The following is a 15,887-nucleotide window of genomic DNA, read 5'->3' as shown; positions in this document are numbered from 1 at the left end:
TCGCGCCTGCGCCTGTGGGGCAGACCCATAGCCAGACCCACAGCGACCCACAGCGACCCATAGGGACCCATAGGGAGCCATAGGGAGCCATAGGGAGCCATAGGGAGCCATAGGGAGCAAGGGAGCAGAGGCAGCGCAGCCTGGGCAGCACTATACCGCCCCCTGGTGGATGCGCGGCGGCGCGCTGCTGGAGCCTGATGTAAACCCCATAGAGACCCATAGGGACCCCATAGAGACCCCATAGAGACCCCATAGAGACCCATAGAGACCCCATAGGGACCCATAGAGACCCATAGAGACCCATAGGGACCCATAGACACCCCATAGACACCCCATAGAGACCCATAGAGACCCATAGGGACCCATAGGGACACATAGGGACCCCATACAGACCCATAGGGACCCATAAGGACCCATAGAGACCCACAGGGACCCCATAGAGACCCACAGCGACCCATAGGGAGCCATAGGGAGCCATAGGGAGCCATAGGGAGCAAGGGAGCAGAGGCAGCGCAGCCTGGGCAGCACTATACCGCCCCCTGGTGGATGCGCGGCGGCGCGCTGCTGGAGCCTGATGTAAACCCCATAGAGACCCATAGAGACCCATAGAGACCCATAGAGACCCATAGAGACCCCATAGAGACCCATAGAGACCCATAGAGACCCATAGAAACCCATAGAGACCCATAGAAACCCCATAGAGACCCATAGAGACCCATAGAGACCAATAGGGACCCATAGGGACCCATAGAGACCCATAGGAACCCCATAGAGACCCACAGGGACCCCATAGAGACCCCACAGAGACCTATAGGGACCCACAGAGACCCCACAGCGACCCACAGAGCCCCCATAGCAACCCATAGAGCCTCTATAGCGACCCATAGAGACCCCATAGAGCCCCATAGAGACCCAAAGAGACCCCATAGGGACCCACAGAGACCCCATAGAGACCCATAAAGAAACCCAGAGAGCAGAGGGGGCGTGGGCCTCTGCTGACCCCACCCCCCGCAGCACTATACCGCCCCCTAGTGGACGCGCCGGCAGCGCGCTGCCTGCACCCTGCCCTAACCCCCATAGAGCCCCCATAGCGACCCATAGCGACCCATAGAGCCCCCATAGCGACCCACAGCGACCCATAGAGACCCCACAGCGACCCACAGCGACCCATACAGCCCCCATAGAGCCCCCACAGCGACCCACAGCGACCCGTAGAGCCCCCACAGAGAGACGCATAGCGACCCACAGAGCCCCCATAGCGACCCATAGAGCCCCCATAGCTCCTACCCCCCCCCCCCCTCCTTTGCCCCACACATCGGGGGCTACCTGCAGGTCGTTCTGGGGGTTCCAATCCGAGTCGAAGATGATGCAGGTGTCGGCGGCCGTGAGGTTGATGCCCAGGCCCCCCGCGCGCAGTGCACAGCAGGAACACGAAGCGGTCCGAGTCGGCCCGGCTGAAGCGGTCGATGGCCGCCTGCCGCAGGTTGCCCCGCACGCGCCCGTCCAGCCGCTCGTACAGGTACCTGCGATTGGGGGGGGTAGGTTATGGGGCAGGCTATGGGGCAGGCTATGGGGCAGGCTATGGGGCAGGCTATGGGGCAGAGGGTGCAGGGGATCTATAAGGGGGGGGGTATGGGGCTGATCGAAGCCGTAAGGGGCTATGGGAGGTCAGTGGGGCTCAATGGGGGTGCTGGTATGCAGAGGAGGTCAATGGGGGGGTTCAGAGTCTATAGGGTGTCAGTGGGGCTCAGTGGGGCTGCCAGCATGCATAGGGTGTCAATGGGGCTCAGTGGGGCTGCCGGCATGCATAGGGTGTCAATGGGGTGTCCAGCGTCCATAGGGTGTTCCCCATAGGAACCCCATATCACCCCATAGGACCCCATATCCCCCCCATATCACCCCATAGGACCCCATATCCCCCCCATATCCCCCCATAGGAACTCCATATCCCCCCATAGGACCCCCATATCCCCCCATAGGACCCCACACCGCGCCCCCCGTCACCTCTTGTGGATGAGGTAGTCCTCGAGGATGTCATCACCCCCCCATATCCCCCCATATCCCCCCAATATCCCCTCCATATCCCCCCCATACCCCCCCATACCCCCCCCATAGGAACCCCACATCACCCCATAGGACCCCCATATCACCCCATATCCCCCCCATATCCCCCCAATACCCCCCCATATCCCCCCATACCCCCCCACATCCCCCCATAGGAACCCCATATCTCCCATAGGACCCCCACATCACCCCATAGGAGTCCATATCCCCCCATATCCCCCCCATTCCCCCCCATATCCCCCCATAGGACCCCTACATTACCCCATATCACCCCATAGGAGTCCTACATCACCCCATATCCCCCCATAGGACCCCTACATCACCCCATATCCCCCCACAGGAACCCCATAGGACCCCATATCCCCCCATATCCCCCCATAGGACCCCCATATCCCCCCATAGCGCCCCATAGCGCCCCATACCTCCCCCCGTGTCACCTCTTGTGGATGAGGTAGTCCTCGAGGATGTCATCACCCCCCATATCCCCCCATACCCCCCCATATCCCCCCATACCCCCCCATATCCCCCCATAGGACCCCATACCCCCCCATATCCCCCCCATACCCCCCATATCCCCCTATATCCCCCCCATATCCCCCCATACCCCCCATATCCCCCTATATCCCCCCCATATCCCCCCATATCCCCCCATATCCCCCCATACCCCCCATATCCCCCTATATCCCCCCCATATCCCCCCATACCCCCCCATACCCCCCCATAGGACCCCTACATCACCCCATATCACCCCATATCCCCCCCATACCCCCCCATATCCCCCCATAGGAGCCCATATCCCCCCATACCCCCCCGTATCCCCCCATATCCCCCCCATATCCCCCCATAGGAACCCCACATCACCCCATAGGACCACTACATCACCCCATAGGAACCCCATATCCCCCCATAGGACCCCTACATCACCCCATATCCCCCCATATCCCCCCATAGGACCCCACATCACCCCATATCCCCCCATATCCCCCCCATATCCCCCCATAGGACCCCTACATCACCCCATATCCCCCATATCCCCCCCATAGGACCCCATATCCCCCATAGGACCCCCCACATCACCCCATAGGACCCCATACCCCCCCATATCCCCCCATAGGACCCCACATCACCCCATAGCGCCCCATAGCGCCCCATAGGACCCCATAGGACCCATAGGACCCCCCCCGCCGTGTCACCTCTTGTGGATGAGGTAGTCCTCGAGGATGTCATCACCCCCCATATCCCTCCATATCCCCCCCATACCCCCCCATACCCCCCATATCACCCCATAGGATCCCCATACCTCCCCATAGGACCCCACATCACCCCATAGGACCCCATAGGACCCCATAGGACCCCATAGGACCCCATAGGAACCCCATAGCGCCCCATAGCGCCCCATAGGACCCCCCCCGTGTCACCTCTTGTGGATGAGGTAGTCCTCGAGGATGTCGAGGCAGCGCACCATCTGCGAGAAGAGCAGCACCTTGTGGCCGGCGGCGCGCAGGCGGGGCAGGAGCTTGTCGAGCAGCACGAGCTTCCCGGCCGAGCGCACCAGCGCCTGCAGGGGCAGGTCCGGCGGCGGCGGCGGCGGCAGCGCCGCGCGGGAACTCGGCCACGATCTTCTCCTCCGCGCCTGCAAGGGGGGGGATGGGGTTAATGGGGGGGAGGGGGTGGGGGGGGGATGGGGGGGGATGGGGGTCTATGGGGTGAGGGATGGAGGAGATAATGGGGGGCAAATGGGGGTCTATGGGGTGAGGGATGGAGGAGGTCAAAGGGATGTGGTCCAATAAGGGTTCTATGGGGTGAGGGATGGAGGAGATAATGGGGGGCATGGGGGTCTATGGGGAGATGGGGGGGAGGAGATAATGGGGGGTCTATGGGGGGGATGGGGGGGATGGGGGTCTATGGGGTGAGGGATGGAGGAGGTCAAAGGGATGTGGTCCATAAGGGTTCTATGGGGTGAGGGGGGGAGGAGATAATGGGGGGTCTATGGGGGGGGATGGGGGGGATGGGGGGGATGGGGGGAGGAGGGAACTCGGCCACGATCTTCTCCTCCACGGCTGTAAGGGGGGGGCAGGGGGGTTAATGGGGGGGATGGGGGTGATGGGGGGGGATGGGGGTCTATGGGGGGGATGGGGGTCTATGGGGTGAGGGATGGAGGAGATAATGGGGGGCATGGGGGTCTATGGGGAGAGGGATGGAGGAGGTCAAAGGGATGTGGTCCAATAAGGGTTCTATGGGGTGAGGGATGGAGAAGGTCAAAGGGATGTGGTCCATAGGGGTTCTATGGGGAGATGGGGGGGGAGGAGATAATGGGGGGCAATGGGGGGTCTATGGGGAGAGGGGGGAGGAGATAATGGGGACATGGGGGGTCTATGGGGTGAGGGATGGAGGAGATAATGGGGGGCAATGGGGGTCTATGGGGTGAGGGATGGAGGAGGTCAAAGGGATGTGGTCCAATAAGGGTTCTATGGGGTGAGGGATGGAGGAGATAATGGGGGCAATGGGGGTCTATGGGGTGAGGGATGGAGGAGGTCAAAGGGATGTGGTCCATAAGGGTTCTATGGGGAGATGGGGGGAGGAGATAATGGGGGTCTATGGGGGGGGATGGGGGGGATGGGGGGAGGAGGGGAACTTCGGCCACGATCTTCTCCTCCGCACCTGTAAGGGGGGGGAGGGGGGGTTAATGGGGGGAGGGGTGATGGGGGGGGATGGGGGGGATGGGGGGGAGGGGTAATGGGGGGATGGGGGTCTATGGGGTGAGGGATGGAGGAGGTCAAAGGGATGTGGTCCAATAAGGGTTCTATGGGGAGAGGGATGGAGGAGATAATGGGGGCCAATGGGGGTCTATGGGGAGAGGGATGGAGGAGGTAATGGGGGGCAATGGGGGTCTATGGGGAGAGGGATGGAGGAGGTCAAAGGGATGTGGTCCAATAAGGGTTCTATGGGGTGAGGGATGGAGAAGATAATGGGGTCCATAGGGGTTCTATGGGGTGAGGGATGGAGGAGATAATGGGGTACATAGGGGTTCTATGGGGTGAGGGATGGAGGAGATAATGGGGTACATAGGGGTTCTATGGGGTGAGGGGGGGAGGAGGTCAATGGGAGGGGAATGGGGGGTCTATGGGGCAAGGGGGGGGAGGAGATAATGGGGGACATAGGGGTTCTATGGGGCGAGGGATGGGGCTGCAGGACCCCAAGGACCTTCCCCATTGGGTTCTATGGGGCGAGGGATGGGGATGAAGGACCCAAGGAACCTTCCCCATTGGGTTTCTATGGGGCGAGGGATGGGGATGAAGGACCCCAAGGACCCTCCCCATTGGGTTTCTATGGGGCGAGGGATGGGGCTGAGGGACCCCAAGGAGCGCGCACCATTGATGAGATAGGGGTGGTTGCAGCACTTGCGCAGCTCCATCATGGTGTTGAGCAGGTTGGGCATGTTGGCGTGCCCGGCGCCTTGGCCAGGAAGGAGAAGTTCTTCTCCAAGATGGCGCGGTAGAAACGCTTCTGGACGTTGGTGAGCTCCACCTCGATGATGGTTTCCTGCTTCGGGGCCAGGTTCTTCTCCACGTCCTCCTTCAGGCGGCGCAGCATCATGGGCTTCAGGATGGCCTGCAGCTTCTGGACCTGGGGGGGGGAACGGGGGAGGGGCATCGCTGTGTGGTACCCTATGGGTGATGGAGAGGGATGCAGGGGAGAGCATCCCTATGTGGTACCCAAGGGGTGATGGAGAGGGATGCAGGGGAGAGCATCCCCATGTGGTACCCAAGGGGTGATGGAGAGGGATGCAGGGGAGAGCATCCCTATGTGGTACCCAAGGGGTGATGGAGAGGGATGCAGGAGAGAGCATCCCCATGTGGTACCCAATGGGTGATGGAGAGGGATGCAGGGGAGAGCATCCCTATGTGGTACCCTATGGGTGATGGAGAGGGATGCAGGGGAGAGCATCCCCATGTGGTACCCAATGGGTGATGGAGAGGGATGCAGGGGAGAGCATCCCTGTGTGGTACCCAATGGGGTGATGGAGAGGGAGGGAGGGAGGGATGCAGGGAGGGCATCGCTGTGTGGGTACCCAAGGGGTGATGGAGAGGGATGCAGGGAAGAGCATCCCCATGTGGTACCCTATGGGTGATGGAGACGGATGCAGGGGAGAGCATCCCTATGTGGTACCCAAGGGGTGATGGAGAGGGATGCAGGGGAGAGCATCCCAATGTGGTACCCAATGGGTGATGGAGAGGGATGCAGGGAGAGCATCCCTATGTGGTACCCAATGGGGTGATGGAGAGGGAGGGAGGGATGCAGGGAGGGCATCGCTGTGTGGTACCCAATGGGTGATGGAGGGATGCAGGGGAGAGCATCCCTGTGTGGTACCCAAGGGGTGATGGGGAGGGATGCAGGGGAGAGCATCCCCATGTGGTACCCAAGGGGTGATGGAGAGGGAGGGAGGGATGCAGGGAGGGCATCGCTGTGTGGTACCCAAGGGGTGATGGAGGGATGCAGGGGAGGGCATCCCCATGTGGTACCCAATGGGTGATGGGGAGGGATGCAGGGGAGAGCATCGCTGTGTGGTACCCAAGGGGTGATGGGGAGGGATGCAGGGGAGAGCATCCCCATGTGGTACCCTATGGGTGATGGAGGGATGCAGGGGAGAGCATCCCCATGTGGTACCCAAGGGGTGATGGAGAGGGATGCAGGGGAGAGCACCCCTATGTGGTACCCAAGGGGTGATGGAAGGATGCAGGGGAGAGCATCCCTATGTGGTACCCAAGGGTGATGGAGAGGGATGCAGGGGAGAGCATCCCCATGTGGTACCCAATGGGTGATGGAGGGATGCAGGGGAGAGCATCCCTATGTGGTACCGAAGGGGGTGATGGAGGGATGCAGGGGAGAGCATCCCTATGTGGTACCCAAGGGGTGATGGAAAGGGATGCAGGGGAGGGCATCCCTATGTGGTACCCAAGGGGTGATGGAGAGGGAGGGAGGGATGCAGGGAAGAGCATCCCTGTGTGGTACCCAATGGGGTGATGGAGGGGGAGGGAGGGATGCAGGGAGAGCATCCCTGTGTGGTACCCAAGGGGTGATGGAGGGGGATGCAGGGGAGAGCATCGCTGTGTGGTACCCAAGGGGTGATGGAGAGGGATGCAGGGGAGAGCATCCCTGTGTGGTACCCAAGGGGTGATGGAGGGATGCAGGGGAGGGCATCCTCTGTGGTACCCAGTGGGGTGATGGAGATGGAGGGAGGGATGCAGGGAGAGCATCCCTGTGTGGTACCCAAGGGGTGATGGAGAGGGATGCAGGGAGAGCATCCCTGTGTGGTACCCAATGGGGTGATGGAGGGGGATGCAGGGAGAGCATCCCTGTGTGGTACCCAATGGGTGATGGAGAGGGATGCAGGGGAGAGCATCCCTATGTGGTACCCAAGGGTGATGGAGGGATGCAGGGGAGAGCATCCCCATGTGGTACCCTATGGGTGATGGAGGGATGCAGGGGAGAGCATCGCTGTGTGGTACCCAATGGGGTGATGGAGAGGGATGCAAGGGAGAGCATCCCCATGTGGTACCCTATGGGTGATGGAGAGGGATGCAGGGGAGAGCATCGCTGTGTGGTACCCAATGGGGTGATGGAGAGGGATGCAAGGGAGAGCATCCCCATGTGGTACCCTATGGGTGATGGAGAGGGATGCAGGGGAGAGCATCGCTGTGTGGTACCCAAGGGGTGATGGAGAGGGAGGGAGGGATGCAGGGGAGGGCATCCCCATGTGGTACCCAAGGGGTGATGGAGAGGGATGCAGGGGAGAGCATCGCTGTGTGGTACCCAATGGGTGATGGAGAGGGATGCAGGGGAGAGCATCCCTATGTGGTACCCTATGGGTGATGGAGGGATGCAGGGAAGAGCATCCCCATGTGGTACCCAATGGGTGATGGAGGGATGCAGGGGAGAGCATCCCATGTGGTACCCTATGGGTGATGGAGGGATGCAGGGGAGAGCATCCCCATGTGGTACCCAAGGGGTGATGGAGGGATGCAGGGAAGAGCATCCCTATGTGGTACCCTATGGGTGATGGAGAGGGATGCAGGGGAGAGCATCCCTATGTGGTACCCTATGGGTGATGGAGAGGGATGCAGGGGAGAGCATCCCTATGTGGTACCCAATGGGGTGATGGAGAGGGATGCAGGGGAGAGCATCCCTGTGTGGTACCCAAGGGGTGATGGAGAGGGATGCAGGGGAGAGCATCCTGTGTGGTACCCAAGGGGTGATGGAGAGGGATGCAGGGGAGGGCATCCCTATGTGGTACCCAATGGGGAGGGCAAGGTATGGGGGTGATGGAGAGGGAGGGAGGGATGCAGGGGAGAGCATCCCTATGTGGTACCCAAGGGGTGATGGAGAGGGATGCAGGGGAGAGCATCCCTATGTGGTACCCTATGGGTGATGGAGAGGGATGCAGGGGAGAGCATCCCCATGTGGTACCCAATGGGTGATGGAGAGGGATGCAGGGGAGAGCATCGCTGTGTGGTACCCAATGGGGTGATGGAGAGGGAGGGAGGGATGCAGGGAGGGCATCGCTGTGTGGTACCCAATGGGTGATGGAGAGGGATGCAGGGGAGAGCATCCCCATGTGGTACCCAATGGGTGATGGAGAGGGATGCAGGGAAGAGCATCCCCATGTGGTACCCTATGGGTGATGGAGGGATGCAGGGAAGAGCATCCCTATGTGGTACCCTATGGGTGATGGAGGGATGCAGGGGAGAGCATCCCTGTGTGGTACCCAAGGGGTGATGGAGAGGGATGCAGGGGAGAGCATCCCTGTGTGGTACCCTATGGGTGATGGAGAGGGATGCAGGGGAGAGCATCCCTATGTGGTACCCAAGGGTGATGGAGAGGGATGCAGGGGAGAGCACCCCTATGTGGTACCCTATGGGTGATGGAAGGATGCAGGGAAGAGCATCCCCATGTGGTACCCAACGCTCGGCGATGGCAATGGATGGAGACGGATGCTGAGGCCATCACCATGGAAACCAAACCCCCCCCCCCCCCCCCCCCCCCAAATACCTGCTCCTCGGTCTTGAGGTCCCCGAAGTCCTTGAGGAATTCCGCTTCCGATGGGAATTGCGACGGCTCCAGGAAGTGCAGGAGGCTGAAGAGCTCCTCCACCGTGTTCTGCAGCGGGGTGCCCGTCAGCAGCACCTTGTGCTCCTGGGGGGACACGGGGGCACCCGTCGGACCCCACTGACACCCCTGTAACCCCATTGACACCCCATCCAACCCCATTGACACCCCATCCAACCCCATTGACACCCCATCCAACCCCATTGACACCCCTGCAACCCCATTTATACCCCATTGAACCCCATTCTACCCCATTGAACCCCATTTACACCCCTGCAACCCCATTTATACCCCACTGAACCCCATTTATACCCCATTGAACCACATTTACACCCCAGCAACCCCATTTATACCCCATTGAACCCCATTTATACCCCATTGAACCACATTTACACCCCAGCAACCCCATTTACACCCCATCGAACCCCTTTAGAACCCATCGAACCCCATTTACACCCCATCGAACCCCATTTACACCCCTGCAAACCCCTTTAGACCCCAGCAAACCCCATTTACACCCCATCGAACCCCATTTACACCCCATTGAACCCCATTTACAGCCCAGCAACCCCATTGACACCCACCAAACCCCTTTAGACCCCATCCAACCCCCTTTAGACCCCATCAAACCCCATTTAGACCCCATCGAACCCCATTTACACCCCAGCAAACCCCATTTACACCCCATCAAACCCCTTTAGAACCCATCGAACCCCATTTAGACCCCTGCAACCCCATTTACACCCCAGCAAACCCCTTTAGACCCATCAGCCCCCTTTAGATCCATTACCCCCTTTAGACCCCACCCAACCCCCTTTAGACCCCATTAAACCCCATCCAGCAACCTTTAGACCCCATGGAACCCCCTTTAGACCTCATCAAACCCCTTTAGACCCCATCCAACCCCCTTTAGACCCATTAGACCCCATTAGACCACATCCAACCCCTTCAGGCCCCATCCAACCCCCATTAGACCCCATCCAACCCCCATTAGACCCCATCCAGCCCCCTTTAGACCCCATTAGATCCATCAAACTCCCTTTAGACCCCATGGAACCCCCTTTAGACCTCATCAAACCCCTTTAGACGCCATCCAACCCCCTTTAGACCCCATTAGACCCCATCCAAGCCCCTTTAGACCCCATCCAACCCCTTTAGACCCCATCCAACCCCCTTTAGACCCCATTAGACCCCATCCAACTCCTTTAGACCCCATCCAACCCCTTTAGACCCCATCCAAGCCCCTTTAGACCCCATTAGACGCCATCCAACCCCCTTTAGACCCCTTTAGATCCCATTCAACCCCCTTTAGACCCCATCCAACCCCCTTTAGACCCCATCCAACCCCCTTTAGACCCCATTAGACCCCATCCAACCCCCTTTAGATCCCATTAGACCCCATCCAACCCGCTTTAGACACCATTAGACCCCATCCAACCCCTTTTAGATGCCATTAGACCCCATCCAAGCCCCTTTAGACCCCATCCAAGCCCCTTTAGACCCCATCCAAGCCCCTTTAGACCCCATCCAACCCCATTAGACCCCATCCAAGCCCCTTTCGACCCCATCCAACCCCCTTTAGACACCATGCAAGCCCCTTTAGACCCCATCCAACCCCCTTTAGACCCCATTAGACGCCATCCAACCCCCTTTAGACCCCATTAGACGCCATCCAACCCCCTTTAGACCCCATCCAACCCCCATTAGACCCCATCCAACCCCCATTAGACCCCTTTAGACCCCATCCAACCCCCTTTAAACCCCATTAGACGCCATCCAACCCCCTTTAGACCCCTTTAGACCCCATCCAACCCCCTTTAGACCCCATCCAACCCCCTTTAGACCCCTTTAGACCCCATCCAGCACCCTTTAGACCCCATGGAACCCCCTTTAGACCCCATCCAACCCCCTTTAGACCCCATGGAACCCCCTTTAGACCCCATCCAACCCCCTTTAGACCCCATCCAACCCCCTTTAGACCCCATCCAACCCCTTTAGACCCCATCCAACCCCTTTAGACCCCATCCAACCCCCTTTAGACCCCATCCAACCCCTTTAGACCCCATCCATCCCCCTTTAGACCCCATCCAACCCCTTTAGATCCCATCCAACCCCCATTAGACCCCATTAGACCCCGTCCAACCCCCTTTAGACCCCTTTAGACCCCATCCAACCCCTTTAGACCCCATCCAACCCCCTTTAGACCCCATTAGACCCCATCCAACCCCCTTTAGACCCCATTAGACCCCATCCAACCCCCATTAGACCCCATCCAACCCCCTTTAGACCCCATCCAACCCCCTTTAGACCCCATTAGACCCCATCCAACCCCCTTTAGATCCCATTAGACCCCATCCAACCCGCTTTAGACACCATTAGACCCCATCCAACCCCCATTAGACCCCATCGAACCCCTTTAGACCTCATTAGACACCATCCAACCCCCTTTAGACCCCATCCAACCCCCTTTAGACCCCATCCAACCCCATTAGACCCCATCCAACCCCTTTAGACCCCATTAGACCCCATCCAACCCCCATTAGACCCATCCAACCACCTTTAGACCCCTTTAGACCCCATCCAACCCCCTTTAGACCCCATTAGACCCCATCCAACCCCCTTTAGACCCCTTTAGACCCCATCCAACCCCCTTTAGACCCCATCCAACCCCCTTTAGACCCCATCCAACCCCTTTAGACCCCATTAGACCCATCCAACCCCCTTAGACCCCAGCCAACCCCTTTAGTCCCCATCCAGCCCCCTTTAGACCCCATCCAACCCCCTTTAGACCCCATTAGACCCCATCCAACCCCTTTAGACCCCATCCAACCCCCTTTAGACCCCATTAGACCCCATCCAACCCCCATTAGACCCCATCCTACCCCCATTAGACCCCACCCAACCCCCTTAGACCCCATTAGACCCCTTTAGACCCCATCCAACCCCCTTTAAACCCCATTAGACGCCATCCAACCCCCTTTAGACCCCTTTAGACCCCATTCAACCCCTTTAGACCCCATCCAACCCCCTTTAGATCCCATTAGACCCCATCCAACCCCTTTTAGATGCCATTAGACCCCATCCAACCCACTTTAGACCCCATCCAACCCCCTTTAGACCCCATCCAAGCCCCTTTAGACCCCTCAACCCCCTTTAGACCCCATCCACCCCCCTTTAGACCCCATCCAACCCCCTTTAGACCCCATTAGACCCCCATCCAACCCCCTTTAGACCCCATTAGACCCCATCCAACTCCCTTTAGACCCATCAACCCCCTTTAGACCCCATCCAACCCCCTTAGACCCCATCCAACCCCGTTTAGACCCCATCCAACCCCTTTAGACCCCATCCAACCCCGTTTAGACCCATCCAACCCCCTTTAGACCCCTTTAGACCCCATCCAACTCCCTTTAGACCCCATCCAACCCCCTTTAGACCCCATCCAACCCCCTTTAGATCCCATTAGACCCCATCCAACCCCCTTTAGACCCCATCAAACCCCCATTAGACCCCATCCAACCCCCTTTAGTCCCCATCCAACACCCTTTAGACCCCATTAGACCCCATCCAACCCCCTTTAGACCCCATTAGACCCCATCCAACTCCCTTTAGACCCCATCCAACCCCCTTTAGACCCATCCAACCCCATTAGACCCCATCCAACCCCCTTTAGTCCCCATCCAGCCCCCTTTAGACCCCATCCAACCCCCTTTAGACCCCATTAGACCCCATCCAACCCCTTTTAGATGCCATTAGACCCCATCCAACCCCCTTTAGACCCCTTTAGACCCCATCCAGCCCCCTTTAGACCCCATCCAACCCCATTAGACCCATTAGACCCCATCCAACCCCCATTAGACCCCACCCAACCCCCTTTAGACCCCATTAGACCCCATTAGACCCCATCCAACCCCTTTAGACACATTAGACCCTTTAGACCCCATCCAACCCCCTTTAAACCCCATTAGACGCCATCCAACCCCCTTTAGACCCCATTCAACCCCCTTTAGACCCCATCCAACCCCCTTTAGACCCCATTAGACCCCATCCAACCCCCTTTAGACCCCATTAGACCCCATCCAACCCCCTTTAGACCCCTTTAGACCCATTCAACCCCCTTTAGACTCATCCAACCCCCTTTAGACCCATTAGACCCCATCCAACCCCCTTTAGACCCCATTAGACCCCATCCAACCCCCTTTAGACCCCATCCAACCCCTTTAGACCCCATCGACCCCATTTAGACCCCATCAAACCCCATTTACACCCCAGCAACCCATTTACACCCCATCGAACCCCATTTACACCCCAGCAAACCCCTTTAGACCCCATCGAACCCCATTAGACCCCATCGAACCCCATTTACACCCCATCAAACCCCTTTAGACCCCATCAAACCCTTTAGACCCCATCAAACCCCTTTAGACCCCATCAAACCCCATTTAGACCCCATCGAACCCCATTTACACCCCAGCAAACCCCATTTACACCCCAGCAACCCCATTTACACCCCTGCAACCCATTTATACCCCATTGAACCCCATTTACACCCCAGCAACCCCATTTACACCCCAGCAACCCCATTTACACCCCATCGAACCCCATTTACACCCAGCAAACCCCATTTACACCCCAGCAAACCCTTTAGACCCCATCGAACCCATTTAGACCCCATCGAACCCATTTACACCCCAGCAACCCCATTTACACCCCATCAAACCCTTAGAACCTATCAAACCCCATTTACACCCCAGCAACCCCAATACACCCCTGCAACCCCATTTATACCCCATTGAACCCCATTTACACCCCATCCAACCCCCTTTAGACCCCATCCAACCCCCTTTAGACCCCATTAGACCCCATCCAACCCCCATTAGACCCCATCCAACCCCTTTAGACCCCATTAGACCCCATCCAACCCCCTTTAGACCCCATTAGACCCCATCCAACCCCCATTAGACCCCATCCAACCCCTATTAGACCCCTTTAGACCCCATCCAACCCCCATTAGACCCCACCCTACCCCTTTAGGCCCCATTAGACCCCTTTAGACCCCATCCAACCCCCTTTAAACCCCATTAGACCCCATCCAACCCCCCTTTAAACCCCATTAGATGCCATCCAACCCCCTTTAGACCCCATTAGACCCCATCCAAGCCCCTTTCGACCCCATCCAACCCCCTTTAGACCCCATCCAGCCCCCTTTAGACCCCATCCATCCCCCTTTAGACCCCTTTAGACCCCATCCATCCCCCTTTAGACCCCTTTAGACCCCATACAACTCCCTTTAGACCCCATCCAACCCCTTTTAGCCCCCTTAGACCCCATGGAACCCCCTTTGGACCCATTAGACCCATGCAGCCCCAGTCGCCGCGCACCAGGTCCATGTGCTTGAGGCTGTCGAGCAGCTTGCAGTTGCGGTTCTTGAGGCGATGGGCCTCGTCGATGACCACGCAGCGCCACTCGATCTCGCGCAGCTCCGGGCACTCGGACAGGATCATCTCGAAGGTGGTGATGAGCGCGTCGAACTTGTAGGCCCCGGGGATGAGGCGGCCCTAAAGAACAATGGGAGTCAATGGGAGTCAATGGGAGTCAATGGGAGTCAACGGGAATCAATGGGAGTCAACGGGAGTCAATGGGAGTCAACGGGAGTCAATGGGAGTCAATGGGAGTCAATTGGAGCGAATTGGGGTCAATGGGGTCAATAGGGTTCAATGGGAGTCTATGGGGTGAATGGGAGTGAAAGGGGGTGAATGGGAGTCAGTGGGGGTCAATGGGGGTCAATGGGAGTCAATGGGAGTCAACGGGAGTCAACGGGAGTCAATGGGGTCAATTGGAGCGAATTGGGGTCAATGGGGTGAATGGGAGTCAAAGAGGTCAATGGGGTGAATGGGAGTCAATGGGGTCAATGAGTCAATGGGGGTCAATGGGGCCAATGAGTCAATGGGGTCAATGAGTCAATGGGAGTAAATGGGCGTCAATGTGGTCAATGGGAGTGAACGTGGTCAATGTGGCCAATGTGGTCAATGGAGGTCAATGGGGTCAATGAGTCAATGGGGGTCAATGGGAGTCAATGGGGTCAATGGGGTGAATGGGAGTCAATGGGGTCAATGAGTCAATGGGGTCAATGTGTCAATGGGAGTCAACGGGGGTCAATGGGAGTCAATGGGGTCAATGCAGTCAATGGGGTCAATGAGTCAATGGGGTCAATGAGTCAATGGGGTCAACGGGGTCAACGCGGTCAATGCAGTCAATGGGAGTCAATGGGGGTCAATGGGGTCAAGGAGTCAATGGGGCTCAACGGGGTCAACGCGGTCAACGCAGTCAATGGGGTCGATGGACTCAATGGGAGTCAATGGGGGTCAATGAGGTCAATGTGGTCAACGGGTCAACGCGGTCAATGGGACTCAATGGGGGTCAATGAGTCAATGGGATCAATGAGTCAATGGGGTCAATAGGAGTCAATGGGGGTCAATGGGAGTCAATGGGGGTCAACGGGGTCAATGAGTCAATGGGGTCAATGTGGTCAACGGGGTCAACGCGGTCAATGGACTCAATGGGGGTCAATGGGGTCAATGAGTCAATGGGGTCAATGAGTCAATGGGGTCAATAGGAGTCAATGGGAGTCAATGGGAGTCAATGGGAGTCAATGGGGGTCAACGCGGTCAATGGGACTCAATGGGGGTCAATGGGGTCAATGAGTCAACGGGGTC

General features: G+C 58.2%; 1 protein-coding gene across 1 annotated transcript in view; it reads right to left on the bottom strand.

Moving 5' to 3' along the window:
- LOC136006271 (chromodomain-helicase-DNA-binding protein 8-like) overlaps positions 1 to 15,887 on the bottom strand; it is a 54,359-nt gene that overhangs the window by 2,593 nt on the left and 35,879 nt on the right. The window contains 8 exon segments of the mRNA XM_065664308.1: positions 1,288 to 1,413; positions 1,415 to 1,523; positions 3,483 to 3,655; positions 3,657 to 3,697; positions 5,437 to 5,526; positions 5,529 to 5,691; positions 9,115 to 9,258; positions 14,553 to 14,729. Of these exon segments, the coding sequence (XP_065520380.1) occupies positions 1,288 to 1,413; positions 1,415 to 1,523; positions 3,483 to 3,655; positions 3,657 to 3,697; positions 5,437 to 5,526; positions 5,529 to 5,691; positions 9,115 to 9,258; positions 14,553 to 14,729 (1,023 nt within the window).

The sequence above is a fragment of the Lathamus discolor genome, unplaced genomic scaffold (genome assembly GCF_037157495.1).
Source record: "Lathamus discolor isolate bLatDis1 unplaced genomic scaffold, bLatDis1.hap1 Scaffold_135, whole genome shotgun sequence".
In the NCBI taxonomy this organism is placed as follows: domain Eukaryota; kingdom Metazoa; phylum Chordata; class Aves; order Psittaciformes; family Psittacidae; genus Lathamus; species Lathamus discolor.
The sequence above is the reverse complement of the archived record's forward strand: the minus strand, read 5'-3'. Positions and strand labels throughout refer to the sequence as shown.